Source organism: Entelurus aequoreus, linkage group LG03 (genome assembly GCF_033978785.1).
Source record: "Entelurus aequoreus isolate RoL-2023_Sb linkage group LG03, RoL_Eaeq_v1.1, whole genome shotgun sequence".
NCBI classification, from domain to species: Eukaryota; Metazoa; Chordata; class Actinopteri; order Syngnathiformes; family Syngnathidae; genus Entelurus; species Entelurus aequoreus.
The window spans coordinates 42557293-42571135 of record NC_084733.1 but is presented as its reverse complement, the minus strand read 5'-3'; the positions used below and the strand labels follow the sequence as shown (position 1 = coordinate 42571135).

The following is a 13843-nucleotide window of genomic DNA, read 5'->3' as shown; positions in this document are numbered from 1 at the left end:
TGTTTTACACACCGTTTTCAAGTTGCTTTCTGACCATCTCTTCAGGATGCACCGTTTTGTGGGCAGTCTTATTTACGTGCCTCCACGCCGACTGTGTCTTCTCCCTGCCTGCCATGCTGTATTTTTCAGCGATTCCATAGCGAGTCTACTGACAGCTATAGGTTCGAACTATACTCCCACTACTAGAGGATAAAGAAAAATTAGCTTATTGACTACAGCATTGGACTACAATGGCGGATATGGAGATATTCGCTAATGTCACAACTTGGGCAAATTTCAAACGGCTATTTAGGTGGAAGACTGAAGGAAGGCAGTATTGTTTTATAAATATTTCCACCATACATCCATGGTTTGACTTGTGGGAATGTAAATACGAAAAAAAAAACAGGTACCAATCCGTAAAAAAGTTGATTTTGCAAAATAGATCACTTTTAAAAGTAAAATAAACTGTAAAATATGTATTAGCAAGAGTTTTACAACATAACAACGATTGCCTGAATATCTTTTTTTTTTGATCAATCAAAATAGTAGTTCATGGTCTTCATTTACTCTCTGTATCGGTCAGCTGTCAAGAAACAAGTTGAGTGGCTAAAGAAGTCAAGTAATGAGGATATGTTTAACACTAAACACAAACTTATGACATCAAGTATTTTCGTAAACAGTAGTAAAGTTAGCACCATGTCAATGCTAAAAAGAACATGAGCTGTGCAATCTGGCCCATTAATATCGTAAGCTTCTGAAGCAAGATCCAAGTTACGTGGGGCATGGTGTCAAAATGTTTGTAGAATATAGTACCGTATTTTTCGGATTATAAGTCGCAGTTCTTTTCATAGTTTGGCCGGGGGTGCGACATATACTCCGGAGCGATTTATGTGTGAAATTATTAACACATTACCGTAAAATATCAAATAATATTATTTATCTCATTCGCATAAGAGACGAAGCAAATGTCAGCAATCGTCACACACACGTCAACCAATAATAATTCGGGGGGGGGGCAGAAGTGCATTGTGGGTCATGGCAGAAGTGCAATGTGGGACATGGGATGCTACATGCTACTATGTCCGTAGCTATTAAAATGGCTAATTTCAACATTGGCGGTAACTTATAAAAACTGAGAAGGGCTGAACAAAAATGGCACCGAAAAGGAAATCATATACTGCAGATTACAAGCTGGACGTAGTGAACTATGCAGCAGAAAACGGCGATCCAGCAGCAGAAAGAAAGGAAACGGCGCATACCAGGAGCGACAACGAGGAAGAAGAAAAACCTTTCTCAACCAGCTATTGCAAAGAATTTAGGGATTTCACCATCTATGGTCCGTAATATCATTAAAGGAATCATAGAATCTGGAGAAATCACTGCACGTAAGCAGCTAAGCCCGTGACCTTGGATCCCTCAGGCTGAACTGCATCAACAAGTGACATCAGTGTGTAAAGGATATCACCACATGGGCTCAGGAACACTTCAGAAACCCACTGTCAGTAACTACAGTTGGTCGCTACATCTGTAAGTGCAAGTTAAAACTCTCCTATGCAAGGCGAAAACCGTTTATCAACAACACCCAGAAACGCCGTCGGCTTTGCTGGGCCTGAGCTCATCTAAGATGGACTGATACAAAGTGGAAAAGTGTTCTGTGGTCTGACGAGTCCACATTTCAAATTGTTTTTGGAAACTGTGGACATCGAGTGCTCCGGACCAAAGAGGAAAAGAACCATCCGGATTGTTATAGGCGCAAAGTTGAAAAGCCAGCATCTGTGATGGTATGGGGGTGTATTAGTGCCCAAGACATGGGTAACTTACACATCTGTGAAGGCACCACTAATACTGAAAGGTACATACAGGTTTTGGAGCAACATATGTTGCCATCCAAGCAACGTTACCATGGACGCCCCTGCTTATTTCAGCAAGACAATGCCAAGCCACGTGTTATATCAACGTGGCCTCATAGTAAAAGAGTGCGGGTACTAGACTGGCCTGCCTGTAGTCCAGACCTGTCTCCCATTGAAAATGTGTGGCGCATTATGAAGCCTAAAATACCACAATGGAGACCCCGGACTGTTGAACAACTTAAGCTGTACATCAAGCAAGAATAGGACAGAATTCCACCTGAGAAGCTTAAAAAAATGTGTCTCCTCAGTTCTCAAACGTTTATTGAGTGTTGTTAAAAGAAAAGGTGATGTAACACAGTGGTGAACATGCCCTTTCCCAACTACTTTGGCACGTGTTGCAGCCATGAAATTCTCAGTTAATTATTATTTGCAAAAAAAAAATAAAGTTCATGAGTTTGAAAATCAAATATGTTGTCTTTGTAGTGCATTCAATTGAATATGGGTTGAAAAGGATTTGCAAATCATTGTATTCGTTTATATTTACATCTAACTCAATTTCCCAACTCATATGGAAACGGGGTTTGTATATGTTATAGTTATTTGAATGACTCTTACCATAATATGTTATGTTAACATACCAGGCACGTTCTCAGTTGGTTATTTATGCGTCAATTAACGTACACTTATTCAGCCTGTTGTTCACTATTCTTTATTTATTTTAAATTGCCTTTCAAATGTCTATTCTTGGTGTTGGATTTGATCAAATAAATTTCCCCCCAAAAATGCGACTTATACTCGAGTGCGACGTATATATGTTTTTTTCACTCAGCATCAAGGGTTGGAGTTGGGGGTTAAATCACCAAAATGATTCCCGGGCACGGCGCCGCTGCTGCCCACTGCTCCCCAAGGGTATGGGTCAAATGCAGAGGACAAATTTCACCACATCTAGTGTGTGTGTGACAATCATTGGTACTTTAATCTTTAATATGTTTTTTTCCTTCTTTAGTATGCATTTTCGGCCAGTGCGACGTACACTCCGGAGCTACTTATAATCCGAAAAATACGGTATCTCATTTTGAAATGTGCATCAGTGAAAGCCACTTTTATTCTAATCATTACTCATGAATTAGAGTATGTTGACAGATGTTCCTATACCAAAAGATTAAGACGATAGAAAAGCATATTGTTCCCATATCATGCTTTTGAAAATTATTTTTCCGCAGTCATGTACTGTATAAACCTTTGTTATGCGGATACTAATGGGGAAGCTGAATACATAAAAAGAGAAGATCCGCTTTCCATCCACATTCATTAAAGGGAATAACAATGGAAATAGAACTGTAAAGGAAGTACATGGACATTCACATCTTTTTACAAGTGGAAGGCCACTGATAAGACCAATACCATGTTGCAGCAAAAATACAGTGATAATCTCCCCCCTGCCCCCAAGGATAGGAATGTTCTATCAGCTGTTCCACTTCAGAGAGGGATAGGGCTGATTTCAAGACAGGGCTATTACCATATAGAGCTCACACTGGATGTGACACCCGCAATCTAATTTTTCGTTTTTCGTAAACATTTATGCCAGTTCATCTTCTGTAGCGTTTCTCTTAATTGAGGCAATGATCTGAATATGTAAGACTGGGCTGGCCACTGTTTTGCCAGCTCCAGTAGACCGAGGTGAATCTAATGTGAAAAACGATGTAAATTACAGCTATTGTACAGATCTTTTTTTCCCCTGACAGTTGCGCATTCTCTTCCCCTGGCCTTTGCAATTGTTTCATTGTGTTATTTATCTCATGTTTAACAGTTTTTTTGTGTTTGTATTATGGATAGCGGAGTCCTATATGACCTATAATTCCATTTGATGGAAATAAATCAACAGTATTTTTTTTCTTGTCTGGTTATTTTATACCTCTACTGTGCATTGATGTACTAACAACATAAAGGTTGTCTCGATACTGAATATAATCTCAGAGGGTGTCTAAACGTATGGAACCATAAAATCTGAGATAATTCTTGAAGACTCTTCATTGTAAATTGGTGGTGTTTAGATATCAGAGAGCCAACATACATTTGCCAGACTTCAAAATTGAGAATTTCAAAGTCTACAAAAACCTTCACTGCCACGCCATTAGGTCCACTTGCATGATGCAAGCTGAATTCTTCCATCACAATTTGTTTGGACAATGTCAGCAAGATGGTATTTAATTCAATGATTGTAGTTTGCAGTGGTGTAGAACTGAAATATTATTAAACTACATGTGTGGTTATAGTATAATATAGCATTTCAAAAGTTGCTGAATTGGAGGTGTACCTAATGTTGTAGCATAATTACAATGGCTTGGTTTCTGATGCCAGCTTCTCATTTATCTGGGCACCGTACTCACGCCGGCTGAAATTAAAAAAAAACATAATGGCACTGTCAGTGTATATACTACTTGAAATAAAAAATCCACAGGACCACAATATCTAGGCTAGTATTCTTATGGCATTGATTATCTTATAATCTTACATTAACTGGGATGTGAGGTATAAGGCAGAAATAATACTTACAAAGCATTTAAAACTGGTTTGTCGAGACTGAGAGGCAGGAAAATGCTTTTGTTTACTCTGCTTTTTTAAGCTCCTGCCACCCACACACAAATGTTAATAGCTCAACAGCACTTTTGCACAGCGCTTGTCTAAAGGTAAAGGTAGACCCATCACCTCATCATTCCCATCAACTCCTACTCCCATCCCAGCTGTGACCCCCGCACAAACATTGTTTAGGCTATGCTTCAATGTACTCCAGCAGGCCTGAATGGCAGCAGGATGTCACCCTCATTGGGGGCAAACATTGAGAGACAAATGTGAGTGGGCGCACTCTAACATGTCAGCGCTCTCTCCTGGCAACAAGGCAGAACTGCAATTTAGGAAAAAGCAGCAGTGATCACAACATATTGTCACCCACCCTGAATGACTGTAGTTTAGTGGGGATAGCATTGCTCGTCTATTGTAGCCTAATAATAAGACACTTCTATTCAGTGGATGACACCACTACATAATACCACTTCAAAACTGTACCACAAGCTATAACACTCACAAGACACAACAATATGCACTTGCATTGTTCAATAACATTCAATACAAAACTGTAGAAATATGTTTTTACAAATCATACTACTTTTGTCAGGAATAATAATAAAACAAAGACAAACAATTAGTCAAATTTATAACTGAACTATATTATGTTTGTGAGAATATGTTTCTTATACCTATTTTCAAAAGTATATGATCTTGTTAAATTGTGGTGGTGTACCCAATGATGTGGTTGATGATAGTATTTGGAGTTTTGGGCTTTCAATCAATTCAAAGTATTACAATTTTTAAAAATTAGAGCAAAAAGAGTGCTTAGAAAAAAACTTAATTTATTGCTTTCATCCGATGTGAACTCCACTAGTGGAAGTCTAACGGTTGTTTTTTGTGAGACACAAAGGTGCTGACCAGGGGTCAAATATATTATTCTTCGTCTTTTTTTCAGTTATAATTAAATGTTAGTTTGTATTTTTGTGTTATTACCTTATATGATGCCTATTGTACTGTACATCATTTTGCCCTTCTTCTTTGACTATGTATGGGTCTTGCTCTCCTTCTATACCTCCCTCTCTATACCTGCGGACCGCACCTTCTTTTTCTTTTGGTTAAACCTGTTCTACCCTCCTCCTAGTGAGCCATCAGAGATCCACATTACTGACCCACCAGGAAACGAGTGTGCTTCTGATTTTTGCACTTTGAGTGGTTTGAGGTCGAATGCTGGAGCACATACTGTTGTCCAAGGCAGCGATGTACACCACTAATTGTTGAGTCAGGGTTTTGTTTGTCAAGCAGGCGCTGCAGGCATTATATGCACTACAATCATAAAACCAGCTGATGCCAAACAAATCTTTTTTATGAGTGTGTGTGGCGATTTGATTTTTTCTTTTACACGTCAACAAAGCAAAATAAAGAATAAGTATTTGAAGTTGCTAAATAAAAACAAGGAAGGTGTGGCCTCTGAAATGTGCACGAAAGAAAGGAGCACAATGTTTCTTTGAATGAGAGGAAGCAGTGGCATGCACTTGCATACAAAGGGGAACAAGTGGTCTTTACATGGAGTGCAGCTGCTTATTAAGACTCACTCCTTCGTGCATTATTCCTTTCATCCCCACTCAGCCACAAAGTGATTTTACTTTAGCATTCAAAAAGAGAGCAAAAGATTTGTAATGGACAAATCCTTAATAAATGTTGCAGATCAATTCCTTCCCCATGAGTTATAATACAATACAGACATTCTATAAAAGTATCTGATTGAAAAACACCGTGTGGGAGAGCAAGGAAGCCATAGGGAGGGGGAAGAAAGAATAAGAAAGACCTCAATTCTCTCAAACTCAATAATAGTGAAATGAGCACATATAAATGTGTTAGGAGTATCCCTCTGCATCTTGTATAGACTGCATGTATTTAATCTGTAAAGCTTATTAAGGCCCCGGTCATTGCTATGCAAAGCAGCGCCCAATGCTTTTCTCTCTCTTTTCATCCGAGTGCAGTGTTTGGCCAATAGGACTGGCCCCCTGCCTCTCATTCTGCATTCATAACATGCAACATTTGCACAATGTATCTCTCAAAGGCCCTGAATAGAAGGCCTTAATACTCATGTAAACAACTGCAAACCAATTACTTAATGAATCAGGCCCACACATAATGAGGAGCCTCACAAAGAGCTATAAATGCATTTTTTTGCACCAAAGCCTTGGCTTTAAACTACAAAACTACAATCCTCTCTGCTATAGTCTAAGCTTAACCAACAACTCATAATTATTGTCTAAGACAACACAGGGGAGGAAGACATGTTTGTATTTTGAGTCCAGCTTCAGCCTTCTTTTGGTGGTGCTCATCAGCTCGCTGACAAATTTAAAGCAAACAATTAGGAAGAAAGGAGTCGGCGCATACACAAGGATGGAAAATGGGAGGATAAAAAGATGGAGAAAGGGTAGAGAGTGACAGAGTGAGACACAGAGGAGCGGGGCAAGAGCATCCTGCAGTGTTATGCTTCTGCTTAAGTGCAGGGCTTCTAGACCACTTGTGGATGCAATAAAGGGCAAGAGGAGACAGTAGTAAGTGGACTGCTTAAAGCTAAACGTCCAAGAGAAGACAAGAAAATAAATAGTATGAGCAGAGAATGATGTCAGGTCGCCCCTCCTGGCACTGCTTCGTAACCTTAGTGAAATGAGAGGGTCACCTATATAAGCGTACATGATTACGCATTTGTTCAATGTAACTTGTGTACTCAAGCTGCATCATTATTCTTCTGCAATATTTTGTATTTTTCTTTACTGAACTTTGTTTAATCACACATTTTGGGTTCCCCCTGCAAATTAATGATATGGACACAGGCAACAACTGAAAGGGTTTGGGTCTGAAATTGGCTCATGTTTATTAAAAAGGGTGGTCCGTGCACAGTGCCTGGCAGCAGCAGACATCAGCAACTACGAGGACCACAATAGAGTCAGCCCATTAGCCCTTCCCTCGGCTAATAGGCATACTGCTGTGCCTGCTTGCCAGGCCGGGGACATACAGCCTTCAGCCCTCGTATCAGCATGGTACCCAGTAATCACATGAAATCAGAGAAGATTATTCCTCATAACGTTTACGCAGCCATTACAGGATCCCAAATGGGTTTTGTGGCAAAGAGGTACTCTGAGGACCTGATAGGCAATTGCAGATTTGATGAAGTCGTGTTGATATTCAAATGTAAGCGCGTTGCTGTTAGATTCCGCGAGGCTGTTTATCATTAGACGTTCTTGTCCAGTCCACTTAGGGTTCTGATTTGAGCAGCTCCAATGCATTTGAACAAAACGAAAGGATGCTTGTTCTTGTCAACACTTCTTTGAAAGTGCTTGCCCTTCATCCTACAGCTTGATATGTGTTTTCATTGAAGCGACGAGCCAAAAGATAGTGAGATTATCACACCAATTTTGCTTTGTAGTTATGATTTTGATTTCAAAAACCTAGTTGAACCCAGCAAACAGCAAGTGAGAGGGGCTTTGGGGGCCTTTTGTCTTTGTGAGCGAGTTAATGGGTGGTGCCCCCTTGATCTTATGGAAATGAACAGGGAATTATGAGAGTAGCCATGCAAATGTACATCAACCACTTTGGTGTCTGGTGGCCCGTCGAATAACAACAACGTTCTTACCGAGAGTAAGGGTCTTGATCTGAGTAGCGTTTGGCCCTCCCAAGGTCCACTTCATAGCCATGATTTATTCCTTAAAAAGGGCAAACAAGACGGTATAAAACAATCCAATTAGGAAATGACATCACCAGCTAATGTACTCAGCATATCATAAAGAATCTTCAAACGAGCTCCAGTGACATCATATGTCACAAAGAATTCATTAAAACCTGTTGAAAACCTGTAAGGTTTAAACGTTTGATGTACTGTAGATGAAGATTTTTTGGTTAGTGTAGCTGAGGAGAGTGTACAATTTACGTTTTTTGAACAGATCTGTGCAGCAATGCACTGAAAACACATTGGTGGGCATGCTGTCATAGTTTGCCACCATTTTTCAAAGTAATTTTGGTTAATTTCATGAAATGATAATCAGTGCTGTCAAACTATATTTTTTAACCAAGATAAATCAATCCTTTGAATTTGGACTAATTAAGATTAATCACAGGTTATGACTTGCTTGCGCAAATTAAATTAAATTAAACAGTCCCCAATATTTGGACACAAATAAAAAAAATTGTCAGGACGTCATCCAGAATATTTGTAAATGTTACATGTTTAAATGTTTTGCCAACAACTTGATAACAGTTTTATCAAAAGTCCACGAAGGGACTACTTTGAAGGGAATTTACCAGCTATCATACCAATCGGACTCTCTTCACTCATCTTTGCACGTATTCATTGATCTGATCCCTAACTCGATAGTAACACATGCCATCTTATAGGTAATCATCGGCGATTAATGTAAAGGAGCATGTATGGTCCAAATAAATTGTGTGATTAATCTGCACATAAACATGATGAATGTGATTTTATTTTGTGGTTAATCATATGATTTAACTTATTTTTGACAGCCCTAATAATAATACAACTATTAAATTGTGTTATGTTCTAATAATAAAGTGGATCACATTATAAGGCTAGTTTTTTATTTTAATTGTATTTTTTTACCTGAGAAGTCATCCTCCTCTCCATTTTCTTCCTCCTCGTTTTCAGAACTCTGCAGCTGTTCTTGCATGGCTGATAGTTTAAGTAACTGATATGCTTTTGTCTCTGTTCAGGAACAAACAGACACACAGTCAAATATTTGCTTAAAACACAGGTTTCCTACTTTCAGAGGTTTATGTGTTTGCCAAGATATGCTTCAGTAGCTTAGTCTTGAAAATTGCACTACTAGAGAGTGTGGGTGAAAACTTCAACTTCGCTGTGCTTTTTTTGTAAAGTCCACAGTATGCAGCAACTGTTTCCATGATCTCTTGTTGTTTTTCCATGATCCTCAACCAGGAAATGGAGAGTCCATCCATCCATTTTCTACCGCTTGTCCCTCTCTGGGTTGCGGGGGGGTGCTGGAGCCTATCTCAGCTGCATTAGGGCGGACACTGGGGTACACCCTGGACAAGTCGCCAGCTCATCGCAGGGCCAACACAAATTTATAGTACACAATTACATTTTGTGCACAATAACACAGGAACAAATAAACCTTTAAAGTCAAACACATTACAATATGTGACGCTGGTTGACTTTTAATTTGTTCTAATTTCACACCAATTTTCCCACATACTGTAAAATGTATTTGTTTTGGGTTCAAACTGTCATAAAACCTTTATTAACAGTATTAGTAATTCACATGTTTTTTAACAGGAAGATGTTTGCTAGGTCCTTGCACACATGTATCAAATGTGCTGAACTTGGCTTTTATTTGGTTTGGTTTGCTGTCATTGTTTTACACTGTAGTGACTACAGGATGACCATTTATTTTATTCTATTTACAATCTATTTCTATTAACCTATGCCAATAACGTACTCTATTTATATCTTAGTCTATTTAAATTATGATGTGCATTAAGTATTAGTGTTCTTGTGGTACTCATGACATAAAAATGGTATTAACAATTTAAATTAAAACTAATATTAAAAACTACCTTTTGTGTCATGTTTAAAGTTCCTTGAATCCTTGAAGTATTGCAATTTAGTAAGTGTAACTATGTTAGCACCTGCTCAGTAAAATGTTTCTGTAGATTGATATCTAAGTAATCAATTGGATTTATACTGTGCCAATAATTTTCTATGTGGCACTAGGTTCCATTTTGTGGTGGCATCATAAAAAGTAGAGGTGGTGATCTTTGGGCACCTTAAAATTGTATCTGATTCTTGGGGTGACATTTTTTTTCAGAATTGATTCTCAATTTAACACAATTCTCAATTCAAGCCTAATCTCCCAATGTATTATAATGAAACATTTTCAAAATAGGCTACAGGTTATAAAAACTCCTTTCGGTTTGTAAAATTTCGAATCGACTGAAAATTGGATTAGATAAGCATCGCGATTTGGAGGTGAGTCGAATTGTTTGAACACTCCTAGTAAAAACCACACAAAAAAACTGTTTGCTGAGGTCTCATATATTGTCGATGGTTTGAAATCAAAGTTTTGTTTAACTTTTGAAGAATATTTTTCTGTAAAGGTTGGAGGAGATTTGGGGCGCAGGTCTGGATATTCCACTCAAATACTGATAGGTGCAAATGGTAAAATTATACAAAGTCACATTAATAGTGACAAAACCAACATCACAAATTTGAGGACAAATTACAACTAAAAATCAAATGTGAGCTTGGAGGATCAAATCTAGGGTTTCCCCTTAATGTAATTAAATGTGGCGCGCCGCCTCAGCATTTTCATTACCGCCACACCTTGAAAATAAGGTTGTTTTTTTTTATTTGAAAACCAATTAAAGCAATAAAATATATTGTAGCCCCCAGAGGAAATCACACAAAGTCTGACACTATTTTTAACTTTTATTACCAATCTTATGATAACGAACGGCACAATTCCAACAGGCTTTACCTCCCGTGTAAACACTTTCATCTTGTGAGTCCGCACTTCCCCAGACACACGACAACACTTCCTCATTCTCCACCAGTCATCTTTCAGGCACGGACGGTGTGTATGCAAACATGGGAAAAACTGACATCAAATCCAAACCACACAAACATAATACACCAACATTAGCTGGTCGTTATATTATGAATTTATATATATTTAGCCTGCACACTATTGACAAGTGATGTACCGAAAACTTGACCACCAGAAACAAGACTTTGATCACCGAAAACCACCCTACCAAAACCGGATGTAAAGAAAACACACACCATTGTGATAGTCTGGAGCGTTGTCAGCATGTTTGTGATGTGGATGTATTTAATACTAACTCGTCTTAGCTAATTACGCAAAATTACTTGATGATATCATGTGACCACGCCCATAACCATGCCCCCACCGCCACAGGTAGTTTGGCAGTTTAGGGGAATACCTGACACCTGAACATATACACAAAGTACGGTATCACTTTTAATATAGTTGCATTCTATTTCACAATCCTGACATCCAAATACGTTGGCAATTACTGTCAGTTCCAAAGCCATATCATTTGACTAGGGCATTGATGTTGTGGGCTGTAATAAAACTCTTTCCTTGAGAAATATCGAGTATCTTTTTTCCTCCCTTCTTTTCTTTTTTACTGTTTATAGCTCTTTTGATTAAGCAAAACAAATGGACTCTTTTCCCAAGCTTCGCACCTTAGGGATGCACATACATGAAAAGCTCGGTGAGAAATCTGGTCCCCATGGGGTAGTACTTTACATTTCAGAGGAGCAGCAGAGAGATGGGCACACCAACAGCTTCCAGGATGCATTTGAATCAAGACTTTTCAAGTTAAGCTGTGTTGCACCACCATTGTTTGGAAAATAATGAGAACCTAGGATATATCTCTTGCACTACCCACTGTGGCAGCCAGCAAAAAGCCAAGCGCATTATGCCGGAATAATGAATCATCAATTTTTTCCCTAATGCCTCACACCAGGGTGAAAAATAGTGTTTTCTCTGACCGTCAGAAAATAGCTGCACTCTTCAGGTGGGACTTTGACCCTACATTCACCTTGATCATGCTGCAAGCGCCACTGCGTAAAAGAGCCCATTATTCACTGCAGTGGGAAGCAAACAATCCCCCACATAAGGAACGTGTGAATACTGGGACATAAGCAATGCCTTTTTACCTCTAATAGGAACACTTTCCACAGAGCTTTCGTCCTGGTTGTCCTCTTCAGCACTTTGTAGTTCTGTAAGAAATAGAAGCGCGTGGAGAAAAGCAGTGGCAGGGGAGAGAGAGAGAGAGAGAAAGAGAAAGAGAAAGAGAAAGAGAAAGAGAAAGAGAAAGAGAAAGAGAAAGAGAAAGAGAAAGAGAGAGAGAGGCGTGGAGAAAAGCAGTGGCAGGGGAGAGAGAGAGAGAGAAAGAAAGAGAAAGAGAGAGGAGAGAGAGAGAGAGAGAGAGAGAGAGAGAGATAGAGAGAGAGAGAGAGAGAGAGAGAGAGAGAGAGAGAGAGAAAGAAAGAGAGAACGAGGAAGATAGAGAGAGGGGATGAAAATGGGAATGAAAGGTCTTTATTTAGCTCTGAATAGAATAAAGAGCTGTATGAAAACCAGGCAGTGAGGTATTAAAAAAGACAGCTCAATGGCAAAATTGATTTCTTTTGTAAAAAACAAACTTTTAGTGGTCTGCAGCGGGGAAATTTACTATGTATATTTATGTGTGTGTGTATATACATATATATATATATATATATACTGTATATGTGTGTGTGTATATACATATATATATATATATATATACTGTATATATGTGTGTGTATCAGAGGTGTGGACTCGAGTCACATGACTTGGACTCGAGTCAGACTCGAGTCATGAATTTGATGACTTTGGACTCGACTTGACAAAATGTAAAGAGACTTGCAACTCGACTTAGACTTTAACATCAATGACTTGTGACTTCACTTGGACTTGAGCCTTTTGACTTGACATGACTTGCTACTTTCCCCAAAACCCAAAGATTAAAAAGTTATTTGGGAGCGCGCCGCTCCGTATTTTTCCTTTTCTTTGTCTGTGTCTATCAGCGTGTTGTTCCTGTCAGCTGGTGTGCTCTCATTACAACAGCCAATCAAATTAGATCTACGCTGTTTTCATCCCACAGCTCTCATCCAATCAAATTGCAGGACAACCAATGAAGAAGAATTGTCAAACAATGCGGCAGTGAGAAACAATTATGCCAAAGTTAATTTCGTTCGGGTATTAAAACTACGACTCGGTCAACAAAAAACGAATAGCCCTATGCAAATCATGCAGTTCGAATATTACAGACGGAGACATAACAACTTCCAACTTCGTTCGACATTTGAAGATGCACAAAGAAGGGTAAGTTTTGAATGTAAGCTAACGTTTATTGGCTAAGTAACGTGACTTTTATTCGCTGTGTAGTTAAATCAGTGAGGCTGTAAACTCACTGCTAACGTTATAACCATAGACATCTTATAAGGGTACGCAGCATGGAGCGCTACTGCCTACAGGCGCAGACGAGACGCGGGGCCGCCATCTTGGAGTGGTGATCCGCTCCACTAGTGCAATTCATTTGGCAGGAGCAATGAACTGTCAGTGCATTTAATTCATCTTACCTCACTGAATACCACTGATTTTCACGCGCTTTTTTGTCATACGTGTAGCTATGATAAAGGACACATGTTTTGGCGTGTTTTATTATTCATAGTTTGCTTAACAGTAATATAATATTCTTATACGCTATAAGTGACCAGACGTCCGAGATCAAAACTGGTAATATAATCCCAGAGAAAGGGGAAAAAAACGGTCAGCTATTTTTAAATTGAAGAAACAATATGATTAGGTTATATATACATGCGTATATCCTACATAAACAATGTA

The 13843-nt window shown here is 38.9% G+C and overlaps 1 protein-coding gene across 3 annotated transcripts in view; it reads right to left on the bottom strand.

The window, feature by feature from the left end:
* kiz (kizuna centrosomal protein) overlaps positions 1 to 13843 on the bottom strand; it is a 72974-nt gene that overhangs the window by 22795 nt on the left and 36336 nt on the right. For 2 of the 3 annotated variants that reach the window (XM_062041851.1, XM_062041852.1), the window contains 3 exons: positions 12130 to 12192; positions 9031 to 9132; positions 8047 to 8116 (listed from right to left, as the gene is read on the bottom strand). In XM_062041851.1, the coding sequence (XP_061897835.1) occupies positions 8047 to 8116; positions 9031 to 9132; positions 12130 to 12192 (235 nt within the window). Of the gene's footprint in view, positions 1 to 8046; positions 8117 to 9030; positions 9133 to 9172; positions 12058 to 12129; positions 12193 to 13843 lie in introns of those variants that run through there. The other variant, XM_062041853.1, reaches the window with a different exon arrangement.